General features: G+C 52.2%; 4 protein-coding genes across 5 annotated transcripts in view; 2 read left to right on the forward strand and 2 right to left on the reverse strand.

Annotated features, from left to right (window-relative positions):
• The first annotated feature begins 5,787 nt into the window (after nt 1–5,787).
• Gfap (glial fibrillary acidic protein) lies at nt 5,788–14,493 on the forward strand. The gene is made up of 9 exons (XM_052196367.1): nt 5,788–6,247; nt 7,684–7,744; nt 7,932–8,027; nt 9,219–9,380; nt 9,807–9,932; nt 10,142–10,362; nt 10,664–10,707; nt 12,416–12,501; nt 13,107–14,493. Exons 1-9 carry the CDS (start codon nt 5,793–5,795, stop codon nt 13,146–13,148), a joined length of 1,293 nt encoding a protein of 430 aa, XP_052052327.1. The 5' UTR covers nt 5,788–5,792; the 3' UTR covers nt 13,149–14,493.
• A 919-nt stretch (nt 14,494–15,412) lies between these two features.
• Nucleotides 15,413–16,672, reverse strand: Fam187a (family with sequence similarity 187 member A). Its single transcript, XM_052196356.1, has one exon. The coding sequence runs from the start codon at nt 16,670–16,672 to the stop codon at nt 15,413–15,415; it is 1,260 nt and encodes a 419-aa protein (XP_052052316.1).
• Nucleotides 16,673–16,852: 180 nt separating this feature from the next.
• On the reverse strand, nt 16,853–20,722 carry Ccdc103 (coiled-coil domain containing 103). 2 transcript variants are annotated; one of them, XM_052196364.1, is made up of 4 exons: nt 20,664–20,722; nt 19,319–19,470; nt 18,811–18,943; nt 16,853–18,166 (listed from the first exon to the last, which is right to left on the reverse strand). In XM_052196364.1, exons 2-4 carry the CDS (start codon nt 19,459–19,461, stop codon nt 17,729–17,731), a joined length of 714 nt encoding a protein of 237 aa, XP_052052324.1. In that variant the 5' UTR covers nt 19,462–19,470; nt 20,664–20,722; the 3' UTR covers nt 16,853–17,728. The 2 variants fall into 2 exon arrangements, with proteins under 2 accessions (XP_052052324.1, XP_052052325.1); XM_052196365.1 differs by lacking the exons at nt 19,319–19,470; nt 20,664–20,722 and having other exon boundaries at nt 16,853–18,215; nt 18,811–18,886.
• Nucleotides 20,723–20,937: 215 nt separating this feature from the next.
• Nucleotides 20,938–21,649, forward strand: part of Eftud2 (elongation factor Tu GTP binding domain containing 2) — a 39,026-nt gene continuing 38,314 nt past the window's right edge. The window contains exon 1 of the mRNA XM_052196345.1: nt 20,938–21,040. The gene's annotated coding sequence lies outside the window, so the exon portion shown is untranslated. The remainder of the gene's footprint in view (nt 21,041–21,649) is intronic.

Raw genomic sequence — 21,649 nt, forward strand, 5'->3', positions numbered from 1 at the left:
GGGGTGAGGTGGTGGGGGGATGGAGGCTGCTAGGCTGGAAATGGTGGTTATCAGCCCTTTTCTCCCATCAGGGCCGCATCTGGTCCCTGCCCGTCACCCTCCCTAAGGTACCCAAGTTGGGGGAGGGGATATGGGGAGAGGGCGCAAAGCAGACTGGGAAGGCAATTAAAAAGCCGATCTCAGGGTAAGAGACTCAGAGGTAAAGGACAAACTGTAGTGGGGCTGGGAACGGCGAGGCAGAAAGGGCCTGAGCTTATTAACCCTGCCACAGCCGCCTGCCCCAGGACCTGTGGCAGTAAATGAGCTGATGACAGTAACAAGAGACAGAGGCGGGGCCCAAGGAGGAAGATGAAGGGATTCTGGGGTCCAGTCTAGGATCATTCTGCAGCCACGGAAGCTGATTTCTAGTCAGCAGAACCTATCTGGGGCACAGGCTCTAAGTGGGAGAATGCATGGTCCCTGGTCTGAGGCAAGTCCTCTCCAAGTGAAGACAGAGACAGCCCTTACCTACAGAAGCTTCAATGGGTAAGGAGCTCGCCCTGTCCTGTGGTGTCTTGATCTGGGTGGGGACACCAGATTCTAGCATCAGGAAATCCCCACCCGTAGGGGAAGATTGCTCATCAGCTCATCAGGCCGAGCTGCGCAGGGCACCCAGGCATGAAAGTCCCCAGCACACCAAGAGTTTCTGGAGTCAGATGAAGTTAAGAGCCACAAGTCTCGGGAAGGCAAGGGAGAACAGAGCCCACCAGGATGGGGAGGCAAGAAAGTGGGTTGGGTGGGCAACATCTACTTCAGTCTCCACACAGTTTGAAAATAGCGTGGGGCTGGGCTGTGGTTATAGACAGTGCTTTCTAACATGCGTGACGCCTTAGGTTTGAGCCCCAGGATCGAATAAACCAGGCAAGGTGCACACAAGGAATCCCAGCACTCAAGAGGTGGAGGTGGGAGGGTCAGACGTTCAAGGTCATTCTTAACTACATACACAGCAAGTCTAAGGCCAGCCTGAGCTATATGAGACTCTTGGCTCACAAAACAACAGTAACGAGAAAGAAATAAGAACTCGGCTATGTCTCTGTAGAACTTGAAGCCACCAGCAGCTAGAGGCCTTCGAGAAAATGGCGTTGAATCCCACTCTCTTTACCCAGCTTTGGACGTTGGTCCTATCCAGACTCCCATGTGGTCTTCTTTGGAAGGGTCTCACATACACCCAAGGGAGGCAGTAGAACTTGGCAGGCCTTACTCAAGTTCCTGCCCCTCCTGGCCATCACAGAAACACTGACAGTCCGTAAGTAGGAGGCATTATTGAAATGGACGAAATGGTTTGTCAGTGGTGTCTGCTGTGAGCGTCTCTCATGATCCTCACAAGGCTCTTGGAAGATGTGTCCTCATTTCACAGATAGGGAAATGAAGACTCAGACTGTATCATCTGAAACGTCACAGCCCCCCAGGAACCAAAGTCGTGCTTTCTCCTCAAGAGGACACTGCCACAGCTGAGGCGGATCTAGAGGGAAAACAAAAACAAAACAGAATGGCCAACGGAGGGACACAAAGGCGGACCTTAGAAAAGCCAACAACAGCTAGGAAAACTTGTTCCTGACACCAAGCTTTCGTGGCCAGGCCTGGGCAGCTGAGCACTGCCATCTAGTGGCCGTGGGCCTCAATTCCCCTCCTTCAGGCACCAGCATGGGATGGGCTCAGCCAGTCTTGCACTGGGCAGGGCAAGTTTGCAAGCAGAGTCAGCAGGTGACACTCAAATTACATGGCCACTTCTGAGACTGGGAGCCACCAGGAACTGTGTCTATGAGCTGAGACTGGGAGTCGAATTGTCGCAGGAGGCGTTGACGATTTATCCGGTAGGCGAAAGATCATCTGTCAAACTTTAATACAGGGAGAGGGACACAAGGAGGCCATCTTATCCCCACTCTGGCTTGAAGCAGAGCTTGGCTTGGCTGCAGGCTCTGGAGTGAGGCATCCAAGCATCTGTCTTCATGGTTGACAGCACCCTGCTGTGGAGTCTAAAAGTCTGCTGGAGTTTGGCCTGAGGCTTTGGTGTTGGAGAGTTCTGCTTGGGAAAGTTGAAAAGTAGTCAACCAGAGGATGAGGCATGAGCCAGGCTAGGAGAATAGGTATGCCAGTGGTGACTGGGAGGGCAGGGGGACTGCATGTTTTCCCACCAAGTGCCTGTCTGGGGCAGACACGCATGGGTATGGTGAGCTGTGGGCTGGGAAGTCGGCTGAAGGCTTACAATTGTTGTTTGTGCAACAATAAGCTTCGTTAAATGAAAGCAGGGAGTGGAAAGCGATGCAGCTGTTAAAACGATGATAGAGGTAAATGTTTATTGATTTAGAAAGATGTTTGCAACATATTGTTGAAAGAAAAGCAAATTACAAAATAACTGGTGCAGTACAGGCTTGTTTTGAAAAAAATGTATTTATGTGTGTAGAAAAATCTGGCTGTGTTTATCACCATGTGGCAAAACTATGGCTAATTAAATATTTATATTGCTTATATGTGTTTTCTGATTTCTCTATAGTGAATGTGTAATAAAAATACTAATAATGAAAGTTAGTACATCAACTGCAACCAAGAATGTCTTTCTTTTGTCTCTATGCACGAAGACCCTTTGAGAACATAGCGAGGATATGAAAGATCAGTGGGATCAGAGCGGGACTTGGGCCTGCATCAGGACCCGAGGGAGGGGGCTGTAGAACCAGGGGCTGGAGAGCTGCTCCTTGGCTGGTTCTGAAACAAACTCACATACACAGGAGGTGTGGTGGCTACTTCTGGTTGTATCTGGAATGAACTACAGTCCAGAATTGGAGGTCCCACCTGTGATCCAGATCTTGAGTCTGGAAGACACAGTTTCTGACCTGGACCTTGACATGGAGATCTTGAGGTCTGGGCCGTGAAAAGCTTAGGTGCAGGTAAGGGAATACTTGTCTTCAATCCCAGGAGACTGAGGCAAGGAGATCCCTAAGTTCAAGGTCAGCCTGGGACAAAGCAAGTCCTAGATCCAGGCATGGTGGTACACACCTTAATCTGGGCCATACCTTCTGCTGGAGACCTACATGAGGACCTTGGAAGAAGGAACTCACTCTTCTTTGCCTGCTTGCACTTACCAGCCAGCACACCTGTTGGAACCTACTTCTACAGAAGATCAGCTGACACAACTAGCCTCGTGGGACTGAGCGACTACTAGATTCTTGGATTTCTCATTCACAGCTGACCATTGTTGGGTTAGTTGGACTGCAGACTGTAAGTCATCACAATAAAGTCCCTTACTATACAGAGACATTCCATAAGTTCTGTGACTCTAGAGAACCTTGGCTAGCCAGGCGGTGGTGGCGCACACCTTTAATCCCAGCACTTGGGAGGCAGAGGCAGGCAGATTTCTGAGTTCGAGGCCAGCCTGGTCTACAGAGTGAGTTCCAGGACAGCCAAGGCTATACAGAGAAACCCTGTCTCGACAAAAACAAAAACAAAAACAAAAACAAAACAAAACAAAAGAACCCTGACTAATACAGGAGGGATTCTTCTCCAACTTTGCGGACAAACCTGTCCCGCCCACGTTGGATTGTTTCCCTTCAGACCCATTTTGTTTAGACCTGCAAAGATAGGCCACCCCTATTCTGTGAGATGTGTCCTGAGTTTAAGGCTAATCTCTAGTAAGGCTCTTCCTTTAAAGACCCCCCTCCCACTCTTTACCTTCCCAACTTTTAGGATTATCAAAAGTCACCGGGGGCAGAAAGTGGCCACACAAGCCTTTAATCCCGAAGCGGCAGTTGGGGTTTCTGTGAATTCCCTAACTGCTTGATCCATATCGAGTTCCAGGGGGACATGATGAGGACCAGTCTCAAGGTCACTGGGAACCTCTCTCAAGATCTTCCTCACTATGCCTTTGTTAGGGATTGGGAAAGATGTGACTGGAACCCAAGACACTCTTCCCTTCCCTCTGGTGGGACTCACTAGGGGAACCTCGGCAAGCAGCCCCATTGTATGCTCAAATGCCATGTCCCTGATATGGAATATAGGATGTTGCTATGACAGGAACTCAGGGGTCTTAACTGGCTTGAGCACTGGGAGGGGGCAAGCAGCCAGGCCTTGTCTGTAAGCTGGAGACCTGGCAGTGCTGGCTGGCCACCCCCCAGGACCTCCTCCTTGTGCCCGCTGAATGACTCACCTTGGCATAGACATAATGGTCAGGGGCGGGCACACAGCCTGCTTCCCGCTGTACTCCAGGCCCCCTTCGATGCTTTCCGAGAAGTCCATTGAGCTAGGAGCTTGTACTGCACCCAGGGCTGACATCTTGGCATCCTGGGACAAAAGCGGCCCATGGGGCTGCCCTTGTCGCATGCCTCACTGGCGGCAGAGAGAAAGGCTCCATTCAGCAAGTGCCCTGGAGCAGACATCAGGGGCCCAAGCATGGGCAGAGCAAGGCGGGGGCGGGGGGAGCAGAGCTGTCTGTTTTCCAGAAGCCCAAGGGCACAGATGGCTAAGGCGCCTGGGAGGGACCTGCGTGGAGGGGAGAGATGGGCCTGAAGTCTCAAGCAGCAACAGCCTTCTCCCCACCATTGATGAGGGTGGAGTTTGGTTTCCCAGACCTACATGTCCCTCAGAGGCCTGGTGTATGAGAATTTAAAGGAGGTAAATCTGAGAGAATGAGAGGTGGCCGGGAAGACAGGCTGTTACAGAAAGAAAGACTCCAGCAAGCACAGCCAACTCGTTCATAACTACTCTGTCAGGGGCTGTCGCTGTCGGGGGCCAGGCTCTGGAAGGAGCAAAAGGAAGCTGGACCGGGAGAAATGGCCCACTGGGCTGCATAAGAGGCCATAGAGGGGCTCTGGAATGAAGCCTGCTGTCTTATCCCATTAGGATCTGCGCACATACCTTCTGTCGTGCCTGCTAAACATACAGCCAGAGGCTCAAGTTGACCCTAGAGTCACAGAGAGGGCTCCCGCCACAGTCTTCCACTCCTGATCTTCAGGGATAGTGTTGGAGGGCTTCAGAGGAGAGGACTCTGCATGTCTGTTGAGAATGGGGAGTCAAGGGGAACTGTAATACAGGCTGACCCTGGAAGAAGGGAATAGCTTCTTCAAATTCCTAGCATCTCACAGGCCCATAGAGAAGTACAGAGTTGGGGCCGTCCTGGCTTACAGGCTCTGAGAACAGGAAGCAGCATCCCTGACCCAGCTGTGCACTCTCTGTCTCTGTCTCTCTGTATCTCTCTGTCTCTGTGTGTGTGCTTGCACACTTGTGTACACACACGTGTGTTTATCACACAAATGTTCATGAGTGTGCACATGCATGTGTTGAGGCCAGAGGTCAACTTTGGGCACTGTTGCCTTGGTTTTCTGAGAGAGCATTTCCCCCTGGGGCCTGGAACTCACCAATTACTGAGACCTAGGAAACCTACTGAGTTTTGTCACCCAGTTACAAGTATGCACTGTCAACCCAGGCCTTTTGTATTCATCTGTGGCTAGAACTCGGGCCTTCATGCTTGACAGGCAAGCAATTTATGGACTAAGCTGTTGCCTCAGCCCTCTCTTGACCTATTTACCAGAAAGGTTCTTTGATCAGTGGTGAAGCCAGGCTGGTGTTCCCAGGAAAGTCTTGACTCTGGGTACAGTGACCTCGGTGGGGTGAGAGGAGTTCTCCCCATTGCTGGGCCGGGTCCCAGCTCCACCCCCTCAGGCTATTCAATGGGTTGCTGCCAGGAAGTCAGGGGCAGATCCAGCCCAGCCCTTCCTTCATAAAGGCCCTGACATCCCAGGAGCCAGCAGAGGCAGGGCAGGATGGAGCGGAGACGGGTTACCTCTGCACGCCGCTCTTATGCCTCCTCTGAGACCGTGGTCAGGGGCCTCGGTCCTAGTCGACACCTGGGTACCATGCCGCGGGTCTCCCTGTCTAGAATGACTCCTCCACTCCCTGCCAGGGTGGACTTCTCCCTGGCCGGGGCGCTCAATGCTGGCTTCAAGGAGACTCGGGCCAGCGAGCGCGCAGAGATGATGGAACTCAATGACCGCTTTGCTAGCTACATCGAGAAGGTCCGCTTCCTGGAACAGCAAAACAAGGCGCTGGCAGCTGAGCTGAACCAGCTTCGAGCCAAGGAGCCCACCAAACTGGCCGACGTCTACCAGGCGGAGCTTCGGGAGCTGAGGCTGAGGCTGGACCAGCTTACAGCCAACAGTGCCCGGTTGGAGGTGGAGAGGGACAATCTCGCACAGGACCTCGGCACCCTGCGGCAGAAGTGAGAAGGGGAAGCTAGCGGGCAGAGACACTGAACTGAGAGGGGCATCTGGAAAGGAGGGTGCTGCTCCCCCGAGGGGGGCCTCCCAGCTGCTGCGTTTCCCCATGTCTGGGAAAGGGAGAGCTATCTTTGTTCCCTAATATGACTGGAATAGCCAGGAAGAGACTAAACACTTCAGGGATCTGATTCCCAAAGGGAGCTGGGCTCTCTGGGCACCTCCATGCTGTGGGAGGTTGTTGGGTTGGGTAGCCAGGGGTGTGAGCCAGTAGGTACTTTTTTGTTGTTGTTGTATGGTTTGGTCTTTTTGGTTTTTTGGTTTTGGTTTTGGTTTTGGTTTTTTGGATTTGGTTTTTTTTCGAGACAGGGTTTCTCTGTATAGCCCTGGCTGTCCTGGAACTCAGTAGACCAGGCTGGCCTCGATCTCAGAAATCCGCCTGCCTCTGCCTCCCAGAGTGCTGGGATTACAGGCGTGCGCCACCACCGCCCGGCAGCAGGTGCTTTTTTTTTATTTCTTCATTCACTTGGCACTATGAATGACAATAGAGGTTTGTGTCCACAAGGCAGCTCTGGTCTCTGAAATATAGGAATCACAAGAAAGAGCAGGAAGGGGCTGGAGAGATAGCTCGGCAGTCAAGAGCACTGACTGCTCTTCCGAAGGTCCTGAGTTCAAATCCCATAAGCCAGATGGTGGCTCACAACCATCCGTAATGAGATCTGATGCCCTCTTCTGGGATGTCTGAAGACAGCTACAGCGTACTTATATATAATAAATATATCTTTAAAAAAGAAAAACAGCCGGGCGGTGGTGGTGCACACCTGTAATCCCAGCACTTGGGAAGGCAGAGACAGGCGGATTTCTGATTTCGAGGTCAGCCTGGTCTACGGAGTGAGTTCCAGGACAGCCAGGGCTATACAGAAAAACCCTGTCTTGAAAAAAAACAAATCCAAAAAAAAAAAAAAAAAAGGAAAAGAAAAGAAAAGAAAGAGCAGGCAGGCCTGAGGGGCCCAGACGGCCCCTACCACATAGTTTTGACCCTGCTTAAGCCATTTTGATTGGTGTAGCTGTAGCGGTCATGATTCCATCTGTCCTAAAAGACTGTAACCAGACTCTGGGGCTTGGTGCTTTGCTTGGTGTCCCTCTGGTGCAGGAGGGGCACTGGTGTCAGTGACAGTGAGCACACGCCGGTGGACACGCTGGTGGGAGCAAGAGCAGCTGCACCAAGCCCGATAAGGCGCCTCGGTAATGAGTTAAGGCGGAAGGTTTTATCTGCTCTCCCTCTCAGCCAAGGCCTCTGTGTAGGAACCTCCGTTACTTACTCCTCCTGACACTCTACCTGCGGGATCGGTTTGTGACAGTCCCCTCCTTCTGGAGGTTAGGACAGGTATCCAAGAGTCCTCAGGAAAACCTACAATCCATACTGTGTCCCCTGTCCCAGGCTCCAAGAGGAAACCAACCTGAGGCTGGAGGCAGAGGGCAACCTGGCTGCGTATAGACAGGTCAGAGAGATGAGCGGATGCGGGAGGGAGGCCGGTGGCAGCCCACCAAACACAGCCCCCGAACTTATCCCCCCCAACACACAGCCATTGGCTGCTCCCAAGATCCCCATAGGGAGGGGGAAGACAAGGCTGGAAACTGTAGGAAGGAGGACACTCTGAGGTCAAAGAGACTCTCTCCTCACTCCAGGAGGCAGATGACGCCACCCTGGCTCGTGTGGATCTGGAGAGGAAGGTTGAATCGCTGAAGGAGGAGATCCAATTCCTGAGGAAGATCCATGAGGAGGTGAGGCCAGGGACGGACAGGGAGGGGCGTCTTACAAGACGCTGTCAGTGACAGACAGAGGCATCGTGGAGGTGAGGCCAGGGGAGGGGCATCTTACAAGACGCTGCAAGTGACAGACAGAGGCAGAGATGCTCAGAGAGCGACACGGAGACACCAACTGTCAGGAAGAAAAAAAAATGAGAGAAAGAGTGAAGACACAGAGACTAAGGGTGTGTGTGCAGTAGTTACTACCCCTGGAAAATATATGCAGACCCCCACCGCCATGATCATGAGAAGCACAGGACCGAGTCTTGTGGTTTTTGTTTTGTTTTGTTGAGACAGGGTTTCTCTGTGTAGCCCTGGCTGTCCTGGAACTCACTCTGTAGACCAGGCTGGCCTTGAACCCAGAAATTTGCCTGCCTCTGCCTCCCAGAGTGCTGGGATTACAGGCGTGCGCCACCACTGCCAGGCCAGGACCAAGTCTTTAGTTTCTCCTTCACATCAGCTCTGTGAACCTTATCACTACCTCCTTTCACAATGGTGGGGACATTGAAGCCCAGAGAAGTTGAAACACCCCAAATTCACCCAGCTGGAAACCCCTCTGAGGACCTGTCACAGTGTCATGCATCTCAGCCTGTGGGAGGTAGAAGAGGCGCGTTCATACTGGTCAGGGCCAATTTCAGCTACACAGAAAAACTGAGACCAGCCTGGTCTACAGGAGAGCCTCATGAAGACTTGTGCGTGTGTCTCAAACACACACACACACACACACACACACATACCTCTGTTTTCTGACCTCAGAGCCTAGCTGTAAGACATATTCATTCATGCCTAGTTCCTGACTATCCAGTCCTGGGAGGAAGATACCCTCAAATTCTCATTCCATACCCACTGAGGGTTTTATTTTTACTTTTTGACAAGGTTTCACTGGGTAGCCTTGGCTGGCCTGGAACATGCTATATAGATCAGGCTGGCCTCAAAACCATAGAGATTTGCCTGATCTAGGCTCCCACTCCTCGTTGGGATTAAAGGTGTCTGCCACCGTCTGGCATTTGTCCATGAGCCTAGGCTACGCACTTCCCCCAGTAACTGCTGCCCCATTTCCCTGAGCTATTGCCGTATCTGACAGACAGAAGTGTGAGTCTGGGAGAGCCCAAGCTGTAGCCTGGGCCTGGGACTTGAGCCTCAGTCCTCCTTCTTTTACCTTATTAGGAAGTTCGAGAACTCCGGGAGCAGCTGGCCCAACAGCAAGTGCATGTGGAGATGGATGTAGCCAAGCCAGACCTTACAGCAGCCCTGAGAGAGATTCGCACCCAATACGAGGCCATGGCCACCAGTAACATGCAAGAGACAGAGGAGTGGTATCGGTCCAAGGTACCTGTAGGCCAGCCTGCCTCTTCCAGGAAGTCTTCCTGCTATTTCCTGTAATAGCAATAAAAGTTAATAATAGCTAAAAGGTTCACTAGCTTGCCCAGTGTCACACAGCTCCTAAGTGACAAAGGCATAATGTTTCCTATTCTAACCCATCTCACTAGAGAGTCCGCCTTTTTGATGCCTCTGTCAGTCTATATCCTGCGTTACTGTGCCTACTGTGTGCCTGGTACTTTGGTCAAAACAATGCCATCTATACAGACTGTAGAAGGCAGAGAAGATGGGGTGGAAGCCCTGAGGTCGACCCCACTTTCCTGGTTTTCCAGAGATCATGTCTATCTCCCAGCCCAGGCGACTCCCTGGTCTGTGCCCTGGCCCACTGGAAGGCTCCAGTCCACCTTCCCTCAACTTCAGGTCCTCTCGGTTTAGTTTGCAGATCTCACAGATGCTGCTTCCCGCAACGCGGAGCTGCTCCGCCAGGCCAAGCACGAAGCTAATGACTATCGCCGCCAACTGCAGGCCTTGACCTGCGACCTGGAGTCCCTGCGAGGCACGGTGAGCACAGACAGGGACCACTGGTTCAATGGGGCAGCGGCCACCACCCAAGAAGTTGCTGGAAGGGCACAGGGATGGGGGGAGCAGGATGGCGTAGGCGAAGAAGGACAGGATCTGAAAAGTTGGCGGCAGGATCCGGGATCAGGGGTCCGGGCCTGGAAGCTTCTCGGAATCTCCCGGCCAAGCGATCAGTCAGTTCCATTCCGCAGAACGAGTCCCTGGAGAGGCAAATGCGGGAACAGGAAGAGCGCCATGCGCGGGAGTCGGCGAGTTACCAGGAGGCACTGGCTCGGCTGGAGGAGGAGGGCCAAAGCCTCAAGGAGGAGATGGCCCGCCACCTGCAAGAGTACCAGGATCTACTTAACGTTAAGCTAGCCCTGGACATCGAGATCGCCACCTACAGGAAATTACTGGAGGGCGAAGAAAACCGGTGAGCTCACCTCAGTCCCAGAATTCCTCTTGTTCAGTTCAGTACTCAGAACTTGTTCAGAAGTTAGCCTTGTATACCGGAGTGTTCAACCTATGCACAATAGGTATTCAAGAAATGTCTAAACAGTAGAGAGAGAGGAGAGAGAGAGAGAGAGAGAGAGAGAGAGAGAGAGAGAGAGAGAGTGAGTCTGTCTGGCCTCGAAAGAATCTTGAGATTTTTCATGCTGGCCCTGGCCCAGCCCTAGCCTGGGGATGTCCTAGGGCGGCCTCGTCATCCCTATCATCTGTCCCTCCCCTTTCAGCATCACCATTCCTGTGCAGACTTTCTCCAACCTCCAGATCCGAGGTCAGTATAGTGGGGCCTTGTGGGAAAGGGTATTGAATCCGATCCCCGTACCTGTGGACTGCTCTTGGGGACTGGGGGGTGGCAAAGAGGCTCTCCTTGAGAACCTTCATGACCCTCCACCGAGACCCTAGACAGAGCACAGCATCCCAGGGCTTGCAGCCCGTCCCTGTCTCGCTCTGCCTGCGTCCCCGTCCCCTAGCTGTGCCCCTGCAGAACCTGACAAGCTCTCAACTGAGTTCTATTGCCAGTCCATAAACAAGCTCTTGCCCTTCTGAGTGTTTTGTGTTCTTGTTTCTCTCTCTCTCTCTCTCTCTCTCTCTCTCTCTCTTAACTGCTTGTCACTACAGGGGGCAAAAGCACCAAAGAAGGGGAAGGCCACAAAGTCACAAGACATCTCAAAAGGCTCACAATACAAGTTGTACCAATACAGGCTCACCCGATTGTAGCGGGAGCCCTGCCAGCTCTCCCTTAGACAGAAGCGTGCATTTCAATCACACACTTTCCCAGCTTGCCTCCCTCCTCCCAGTCCCTCTAAGGGACTGGGCCATGTCCTCTGTGCAGAAGCTTCTGTTCCCACCCTAGGTCCTGGTTCGCTCTGTGTAGTTAGGTTATACTGACAGAGCTAGCCTATGCTAAAGGTTAGATTGTACTAACAGAGCTAGCCTATGCTAAAGGTTAGATTGTACTAACAGAGCTAGCCTATGATAAAGGTTAGGTTGTATTAACAGAGCTAGCCTACACTAAAGGTTAGGTTGTACTAACAGAGCTAGCCTATGCTAAAGCTTAGGTTGTACTAACAGAGCTAGCCAGTGTTAAGGGCAGCATGTCCCTGGGAGCTCAAAGGAGAGGCTCTGAACCCTCTGAGCCAATGCCTCTGCCTCGCCACTTTCTGCCACTAGGTAGTCCCCTTGGGATTTGCAGGCTCTGTGTTTGCTTCACGTGTCCCCAGTGTCCCCAGTGTTCTACTGCCTCACTCAGTGCTGATTCAGCCCAGGGGGTTAGTTCCCTCTGGACGGCTGCTCATGTAGTGAATAAAGCTTTCTGGTTCCCCACTCTTCGTTTTAAATATCAGTGAGTGTGACATGTTGTATTTTTCTCTCTAAGCGGGAGGTGGACCAAATTACGTTTTACTTGTATGTGGCCCTTAAATGATTCTTGGATACGGGGGAAATTCCATTTAGGAATACTGGCCGTGCATAGTGCAGGGTGTAATTGAGCATTAGGAAGTTAATCATGCTGACCAGGAAAAGGCAATAGTGCCAAGTGCTAGGCAGTCAAGGTTCACTAGAGACGTGACGGAGGGAAATAGGGATGTGGAAGGGTCGCAGGTGTGTTAATCACTAGACTGCACCACGCGGTACACCACACATTAGTTAGGTGCCACCTCACCATGACCCAGGGAAGTAAGTACTGTGATCCCATTTTGCAAGAGAGGAAACTGAGGCTCCTTCCATGGTGCAGCCTTTGGTTGTCAGTCAGCCAAGTACCAGAACAGAAGGTGGAGTGGGCAACAGGACAGCAGCCAGATGTGCCCAACCCTGGGGGGCAGATGGGAGCCTCCAGACACTTCGGAGAAGCTATGTTTTCCCCTGACTAGCTAGCTAGCCCCATATTCATGATCCTGGGCGTGCGATGGGGGAGTCGGGTGCAGGGCAGGATATCTAGTATCCCAAGAGCCCATGGAGGCCTCCTCTCCTCGTACCTGCAGAAACCAGCCTGGACACCAAATCCGTGTCAGAAGGCCACCTCAAGAGGAACATCGTGGTAAAGACGGTGGAGATGCGAGATGGTGAGGTGAGGAAAGGTTCTGGTTGCCCCTGGGAGTTCTTGAGGCTATAATGAAGAAAGCTTGGTACTAGGGCACTGAACGTCCTACCAGGAACACTCTTTTCCCAGCTCTTTCACGGGTAGTGTGCTAAGGGCAACCCGTGTACCGAGGCCACCAACTCTGAGACAGTTGAGGAGGTAAAGGCTTTCAAACTTTACTCAAAAGAGCTTTGCATAGACATAGAATGGCCTTCTCCATTTGTTAGGGTGTTAGCAGCAATGGTTGCTCTTATGCCAGGCCTGAGTACTCTGCTGCGCATACATCTGCAGGCCAGAAGAGGGCGTCAGATCCCCTCATAGATGGTTGTGAGCCACCATGCCGTTGCTGGGAATTGAACTCAGGACCTCTGGAAGAGCAGTCAATGCTCTTAACCACTGAGCCATCTCTCCAGCCCCACAAGTGGCATTTCATACCCCAATTCGACCACAGTGTGATGCAATCACAGCAATAGTCCAGGGAAGACAGATCCAGGGCAGTCGGGGGCTTGCCTGAGCATGCACAGCCTAGCAAACTGGGTCTGGGATTATTTGAGCTCCTAACCCTGCTCTGTGCACCTTCCCTGTTCCTGCAGGTCATTAAGGAGTCGAAGCAGGAGCACAAGGACGTGATGTGAGGTGGCCCCACCTGTTGGCCCTTGCTGTACAGTGGGAGGGCCCACCGGTCCTCAGATAGTCCTGTTTGCAAGGCCCAGTTCCCATCCACACCAGCGCTTCCTTTCCTTTGTTTTTATGCCCTGTGTGCTGACCAAGGCTCAGTCAGTGCTGAGCCTCACGGATGGCACATACCCTGCACCTCCAACTAACAGGATACTCACCCCAAAAGGGGCAGTCAGGAGGGGAGAGGCCCCCAGCTAGGTTAGAACTGGAAGGAAAGATGTGCAGGGCAAGGAGACTTAACAAATCACTTCCTTCATCCTTGTTGTTATGGAAACTGTTGCCAGAGCTGGAGGTCTCTGGGAACCGGACTTTGAGTTTCCGCAGGCTGCCGGAGCAAGACAAAAATTCAGACCGAAAGGAAAACTCCCCAAGGCAAAGTATCTCTAGCCAGAGACCTATGTATCCAGAATAATCCTGACAATCTAGGAGTGGGTGGGGCAGACCTGCTACCTGGACTGGCCACTAAGGCAGTCCTGGAGGGCCCTCAGGAGTGATGACTCAGTGGGTCAGCCCCACTGAGCAGCTCTGCAGGTTGACAGCCCACGAGCATGTGGAAACTTGGTTCTCAGCACTTGGCAGGATCTATGTACGGCATAAGTGGGGAGGGAAGGTGTACTGGATGGTGTAGAGGAGGCTCCCTGACCCGTAAGTGCGGATGCAGAGAGGGGGAGCCCGGGAAGGCTCCCCTGCTCAGGCTGTAGGCGTGCACATTTGGACATTGGAGTTGGAAATTGTAGGTAACCAGTTACACTTGGCTCTGAACCCTAGGAATCAGGGAATGACCGGTGCTCACATAGACACTGAAATGGGGTCGGGGGGACTTCCTCCACTGGGCAGGGCACAGCTGCGTTGCTCTCAGTTGTGAAGGTCTATTCCTGGCTGCTCAGTCCCCATCCACTTGGTCATCTCACCATGTGACTGCTGCTTCTCAGTTCAGAAGAACCACAACCATCCTTCCAAGGTTCTCCATCCCCACGATGACTAGCTGCTGTTCTCCAAGCCAAGGGACAATTCCCTTTCTTATGCATATACATGATACCACCTATTTAGGTATCATCCTACTTGACAGTTTGGGAAACTGAGGCATGTTGTCTTCGAGCAGCCTGGAGGCAAGTGCCTTCATATTAGAGCACCTTCTCTGGAGCTGATTGGTGGGCAGGTAGGGAAGAAACCAAGCTGAAAGTGTCCGCTCAGTTGTCCTTCTTTCCCCTCCAAGGTCCCTCCCTCTTCCCAGGACCTCGTACGCCCACCCCACTCCTTGCCACCTCTGCTAACCGTCAGAGCACTGTTGTCGCCTTTGCTCACTGGGCAAGAAATAAAGACATGTGCCATAGGCTTCCATGGAGTGGGTCTGATTTGTTCCAAAGGGACGAAGACAGAGAAGACTCGGCCTGCTCATTATCACAGAACGTCTTGAGAGCCTAGCAGCAGCTGCCTGTCAAACCCGCCTTACTCAGAGATCAGGTGCCCTGGGTCTTCGTTCAACCCCTCTTCTCAGCCCCAACCCCCACGCCTGGGCACCATCATTCAAGAAATTCCTGTGCTCACTCTCCGCTTCCTTCACCCATTGTGGCCCCTGACCTCCATCCTCATACCTGCTGCTCTGCTGGTCCCACAGCAGTGGGAAGCAGAGGATGGCAAGGGCCAGCTCCCTCCACTTTTTTCTTTTCCTTTCTTTCTTTCTTCTTTTTTTCCTTTTTTTAGTTTTTCAAGACAGGGTTTCTCTGTGTAGCCCTGGCTCTCCTGGAACTCACTCTGTAGACCAGGCTGGCCTCGAACTCAGAAACCCACCTGCCTCTGCCTCCCAAGTGCTGGGATTAGAGACTTGCACCTGCACCGCCCGGCTCACTCCACTTTTCTTTCTTCTCCATCCTACCCCATCCACTTCAACCAGGATCCCATGGTAATTTTCAAAGTCAAAGCACCCCCAGTGTCAACAGCACTTACAGGCGATCTGACAGAACAGTCCACTTCCGCTCGCTCGTGGCCGGAGTGCGAACTGAGAAGACACATGTACCTGGTCACCTCCCTCCTGACTCTAATCTCTGACCTGCCTCTGGCTCCTTCCAATCCCAGATTAGACCCAGGCTTCTCCCAGGAAACTGGGAGGCAGGCGTAACTAATAGCCTCATTCATCACCCTGTCATGTGTCCCAGCCCAAGGTGCCCACCAGAAGCGTCTGGTATCATTTAACAAAAACGTATTGTAACACGATTGGTTGTCACATCTGGAGAAGGGGTTGGGTGGAGAAATTGGGACAATAATGAGATTGGCAACAGCAACGACAGAGGTGAATGGTGATGAAGATGACGGTGATGAGCAGATAGCCCATCAGGGTGAGCTCCAAGGCGGTGCGAGTCTCCGGGTCCGAGAGTGTGGCTGGGTAGCGTCCTCGAGATGTTACGCCCAACCGGAAGCCAGCGATTCTCAACCCTTGCCGCCAGCAGTAATAGATGCCCCGGTCACTCAGCTGGGTGAAGCGGATGTGGAGATGGTTGCCGTGGTCAATGAACACTCTCATGGTTCTGTTCACACCTTTTAGGTACTGGGTGCGGTAGAGGGGCTGACTGTCCTTATCCCAGGCCACAGCATGCTCTGGTCGGGCCCCAGGACAGGAGATGATGAGGCCGTGACCTAGTCTCTGCTGATGGTATTGAATGGGAACCGGAGGCACCCAGGGCCGGCTGCCCAGTTTGGACACGTAGTTATAGACCGCCAGCATACCCTCCTCGACCTTCTCCGTCTTCTTACAGGACACTAGGCAGCTCTGAATAAAGAGTTCAGGTGAGTGATACTTGGTCTTGAGGTACAGTTTCCATGGCACGGCCCGAGAGCCACAGGACACTACATCGGGCAGAGTCTTAATGTATCGAGGTGAGAGGCCAGGGTTCTGTAAGTAGCAGAGTCCAAAGCGCCACTGTTCCCCACGCACCCCACAGCGGTCACAGGGGGTCCACTCCCAGAAGGTAGTAAAGACACGAAGGCTCCCATAGTACTCATCTGGCAACGGCTCCTGGCCCATGTCCTTAAAACTGGCTACCATTCCCTGATTGCTCTGGATGTCCACATCATAGGCATAAAAATAGTCCCCCTCGCGGGTGCCACAAAAATATAAACCCGTGTCCTCCGTCTGGGCCCGGAACACCAACAGGCTGAACATGCGGATGCTGAAGCGGGCCAGCATACTGCTGCCCACTCGAACAAACGCAGCCTCTGTAAGCAGCCGTCCATCGAAGTCTGTGAGCACTGTGGTGTGGCTGCTCCCCAGGTGCTTTTGGTAATACCAGACCACAGCAGAAACATCCTCAGGTTTGCAGTGACAGGGAAGCTCAAAGCTCATGTCAGTCAGGTAGGCAGCATTCTCAAACATCAGAAAAGCAGGGCAAGGTGTCCTTTGAAAAATATTTTCCTTCTCCACAATTTCAAAGGCCTGGAGACTGCCCCAGGCCCACAGGAGCATGGTGGTGTGGGCCAACATCATGCTTGTAGGAAGGAGGGTTGTGAGGGAGACAGGGCAAAAATCGAGGTGCCAAAGACCTATGGCGTTTTAGAAATCATTGCTGAGAGGCCACTAGATAAAGAAAGGTTCAAACAGCCAGGAAAAGAAGCAATAAACTGCAGAGGAGAGAGCTGAGGGTGAGGTAATTTATTCCCAGCTGAAGTACAAAATGTTGTTCTAACGTGCCAGGACTGATCTTGAGGGAAAATCATTCTAGAACTTAGCACTCACCTTCCTAGAACACTGGCACTTACCCAAAAATGGGCCAGGGGAATCTAGAATGACCTGAAAGCACCCTCTGCTCTGCCTGCCTAAGAGAACATCCTTTCATCAACCTGATAGATAACGAAGATCCTCTCTTGCACAGCTGGTCATCTGGGATGCTAGCCAGACCTGAGTCAAAGGCTTGGGGATTTCCCAGGCTCCACCTGTGAAGAATTGAGTCCCTGAGGGGAAATTCTGCATCTCAGATGGAGGAGCATTTGCCCCTTCTTGATTAGCTTTCATTCACTGGCTCGGGGTTATAAATGTTCTGGTTAGCAGTTTTGATCAGTGTTGTCTGTCATTAGGGGTGTGGCAGGCTTGAGGGGTAGGTGGCAAAACTCTCTCAGCCAGTTCAACCATTGGCTATCCTGCAGATCCACACAGATCAAATAATGGGTCGGGAAAGTGGGAAAGCCCACTACTTGAAAAGGGAAGTGCTGTGGGTTTCTTACAACCATTCTTTCAACAGTTCTGCAGAAAACACAAGGTAAACACCACAGAATTCCTTCCAAGGGGGTTGGAGAGATGGCTTAGCGGCTAAGAGCACTGGCTCCTCTTCCAGGGGACCTGGGATTGATTTCAGCGCCTGAATGGCTGCTCACAACCATTGCAATTACACTTCCAGAGACTCCATCACCCAGTTCTGGTCTCCACAGGCACTGGGTACCCACATGGCACACATACATACATGTAGGAAAAACACTCATATACATAAAATGTCTTTTTAAAATGCCTTCTGAGACCACTGGGGAATGTTGAAGACAGCCAGTCCTATCACTGAACCCCATACAGTTCTAGCAGCTCCCGCAGGAGCCCTTCTTCTTCCTGTAGCCCAGCAGATGGCTCCTCCGCGCAGAGGCCCTCCTGCGTGGGTCTGGGGGTGCCCATGGCCTGCAGCTTCTGAAACAAGCGCTGGCAGCTGTCTCGCTCTGCATGGCTCAGCAGGCTCAGGTTCAAGGTGAACCGCCCCGTGTTAGCCAGGCTGTACAGGATCCCTAGTACTGCCACCCGGTCGCTCAGCCTCACATGCTCAGCCAGCGCCACCAGCAGCTCCCCGAGAAGGCCAAAGCCCACATCCATCTGGAAGAGGTGACCCAGCTTGGGCCCCCCAAGCTGAAGCAGGGCTTGGTAGCGCTCTGGCCCACTTCTTAAGTGCCTCCGCCAATCCCGGTAAAATTCTGCAGAAGTGGAGGGCTGGAAGGGTGATTTCTCCTGCATTTCAAAGGGAAACAGGTTCAGAGCTCTTCTTGCCTCTCTGCAACTGCGAAGGGGGAGGCAGGTTATGAGTTTTCATGTTAGCACTGCAACTGTTCTCTGAGCTCAGGGAGGGCTGGACTCTGCGGCCTCATTTTCAGATGAGGGAGCTGGGGAGGGAGGAGAAAAGAGGGAGGGGTGGGCCAAAGGAATCCAGGCTAGGATCTGAAGGTTTCCTTTGTACTGGGGTTTCCTCCTGAGAAAGGAAACATAGCTCTTGGCCTTTTAGAGTGAGTCAGAGCTTGCTCTGAGAAAAGTAAAGTAGTGTACAATAAATCTCTGGGAGAGAAAAAGAAATTTAAAGTGTCAAGGGTCTGACAGGCTGGGTTCCTCTCCAGTACTGCCCCAGGGTCATTATACCGTCTACCACCTGACCTGGCAAGGAACATTAGAGGACTGTTGAGCATGTTTCAACTCAGTACCACCATCTGATTGCTGTTCTGGGATTGGTGTGTGTGTGTGTGTGTGTGTGTGTCTGTCTGTCTGTCTGTCTGTCGGCTTTCATGAGACTGAAGGAAGAGGTATGGGCTGTGTAAGAAGATAGGGTCATAGCTTTAACACAGAGAAATCCTGCTGGGCTAGAGAGGCTGGCCCACACCTACCTGGGGCATTTCAGTGACCACATCCTGAGAAGTCCTTTCCCGGGTAGTGTGACAGTTCCAGGGCACAGATCTCTTTCCTCCCATCTTGTCCTTTTGTTCCAGAGGTTTCAGGTGTGAAGCGAGAACAATACCTCTGGGTCAAAGATAGAGATTGGGGAATGAGCGTAATGATTGCTTATGTGTGGGGCAGCTTTTTGGCTGGACTTGACAGGAAATAGGGCAACTACTACAACAGCAGCACAGATAGCTGAAAGGCTTCATGCACTTCAAATGGGCTAGATGCCGTGCTCGTCCCCTTACCTGCAATAACTCATGTAATAACAATCATTCCTCTCTCTTACTGACAGAATCGAGTCTCAAACAAGTTAAGGAGCTTGGGTAAGATCATCAGGTAGCAGAGGGTGGGGGCATGACAGAAGCCCAAAATGATCTGAAGCTAGACTGCTTGCTTTTCATTTCTGTAGCCCACCATGACAGGAGGGCCTGAGAAAACTAGCTGCAAGCCCACCTGAACTCCTCATAGGTGGGTACCCTTTGCTCAACGGCCCGTAACTTGGCTGCGTTCTCCCGTTTGTACTTCTCGTCAGCAGCGAGGGCAGCCTGCAGCTCTTTCTCCAGAGCCTTGAAGTTGATCACATCGCTCCTCTCCATGGCTAAGGCCTGTGGAGGAAGAGGAATGCGTGTCAGCAGAGGTTTAGTAATCAGGTAAAGATGACGCCCTGGGATTCTTTGCCAGAATGTGAAATGCAAAGCAATTCTGATACTTATTCTGGAGTGTTACAAAAGTCTAGTTTCCTCCTTTACAGGTAAAATGGAATTTCGTGATGAAAATATGTTCAAGGCTTCTCACTGAAAACAGAACAGAAAGGTTTCCAGTTTGAAGTCTTGACTTTGTTCTCTGCTTCTAACAATATTTTAGACACAAAGGGCTGTCTCGGCGGTAGGACTTCGCCTTGCAAATGGGAATGCCTTGGGTTTGATTCCCAGCAAAACACAAAACCACAACACACACACACACACAGAGGAGACAGAGACAGAGAGGCTTCTTTTATTATCTACTCCAGCTCAAGGGCAAAATTTCACACATCACTAAATGTTTTTAATGGAGAAAAAAAAAAAAAGCAAAACATCACCTAACCAAAAGCAATGACAAAGCAGGGAGTTGGGAAATGTCAGAAAGGGAAAAGCTCAGTGGCCTCCATCCCCAAATCCCTGAGCAGTGCAGGGCTGCAGGCCAGTGTGTGGTGTGTAGGCATTATCTCCAGTCCTACCACTGAAGTTCTGCCGCCTCTTAGTGTGTGTCCGGTGGGGTTGTTTTCACAGGAATCTATCTATGAGTTCCCGTCTAGGTTCTGACGTTTACTTATGATACCTCTTTGCACCTCAGAATCCTGGTGAACCGGAGCTAGATTCCCTAGTTCACTTATGATCAGCCCTAGGGCAGGAAATGAGCTGGTTCCCAAGCAAATCCACAGCCATACCCGACCCCAACGATGGGAAATGGAACGCCAAGAAGTGGGCTGTGTTGGTCAGCCAACAATTGTACTCAAGTGTCTCAGATCCTATGCGATATTTTGGGGTGGGGAGATCTCGCTATGTAGCCCAGTTTGTTCTCTCCAAAACTTCTGAGCTCATCTTGATCTTTCCTCTAGGCTTAGCCTTGGGAGCAAAAGAGACTACAGACTCTCGCCACCCGCCCCACTTCCCCGTCGAGTTCTAAGCCTTCCTCAACTATAGAATGACTAGAGCAATCCCCTTTACTGTCCCTAAACCCTCACCCAGCAGCCCCAGTCTTGGACCCCTTGCTTTCTTTCGAGAAAGGCCCCCACCCCGCCCCGGATCTGTTAGAAAACCTTAGAGCACAGCTCCACCAACAGCGGTTGTTGCCTAGCAACGGCGCCACTAGCCTGCCCACGTGACCGGCCCGCAGGGTCCTCCTTTTGGGCTGTCCCAAGGCGCCTGATCATAATCTGGATCCTCCGGCCTTGCTTTTTTCTGGGGCAGTTCACTCTTCGTTTTGAGGACCAACAAGTTGACTTTTCCCGTTTATGTCTCCGAGGCCAGAATTCCTGGAAGCGGTTCCTTAGGCAGAGGGCTGTCCTCCGAGGCGAAGCGGTCGGGCGACGCGCTCGGGGTCCTTCCTAGCGCCGGGCGCCGACGTTGTCCCGGCGTGCGGCGGAAGCGCGGGCTCAGGCGGTGGACTAGGGGCGCTCGGCTGAGCAGTCGGCGGGTGAGCTGGCGGGGAAGGGTACTCTCGGGGGTTAGGGGACGAGAGAACCGTGAGCTTGGGACGAGGCGATTTATATAGTATTTATCCCTTCCGCTTAACGAACGCGTAAATTGAATTCTGGCGTGGGAAAGGGAATGAAAGACACCAACCCCCAACACGCGCACACACCGTCGATTCCGGCGTTTCCGCGGTCCCCAGCGTGGTTAAGACCCTGTCCCTTAGCAGAGGGGGCGCTGTGAAGACCCAGGCCCCTGCCACACCCCCTTCCATCGGTGCCTGCTTCACCGCCAGTCTGTCTCCATCTTCAAACTAGCATCCAAGCTGGTTGTGATGGCTAGTGCCTTATTTTTCCGCTCTGGAGATACCGGCAGGAATATTGGTGCAGGTTCAAGGCAAAGCAGTGGGTCTGGTTCAAAAAGCCAAAACAGAAAAGATTTCAGCATTCCTTTGGGCATCTGCGTTGTAGCGGGAAGATGACGTTTTGGTTATTTAGAGACTAGCTTTACTTAACTAAGCAAGCATGTCATTAATTCACCCTCTACCCGACTCCACCCCCCAAAAAACAAAACTAGCAAACCGTATTGAGGGCTTATTTTTGTCCCTGGCACT

This window comes from Apodemus sylvaticus, chromosome 10, assembly GCF_947179515.1.
Source record: "Apodemus sylvaticus chromosome 10, mApoSyl1.1, whole genome shotgun sequence".
Taxonomy (NCBI): Eukaryota; Metazoa; Chordata; class Mammalia; order Rodentia; family Muridae; genus Apodemus; species Apodemus sylvaticus.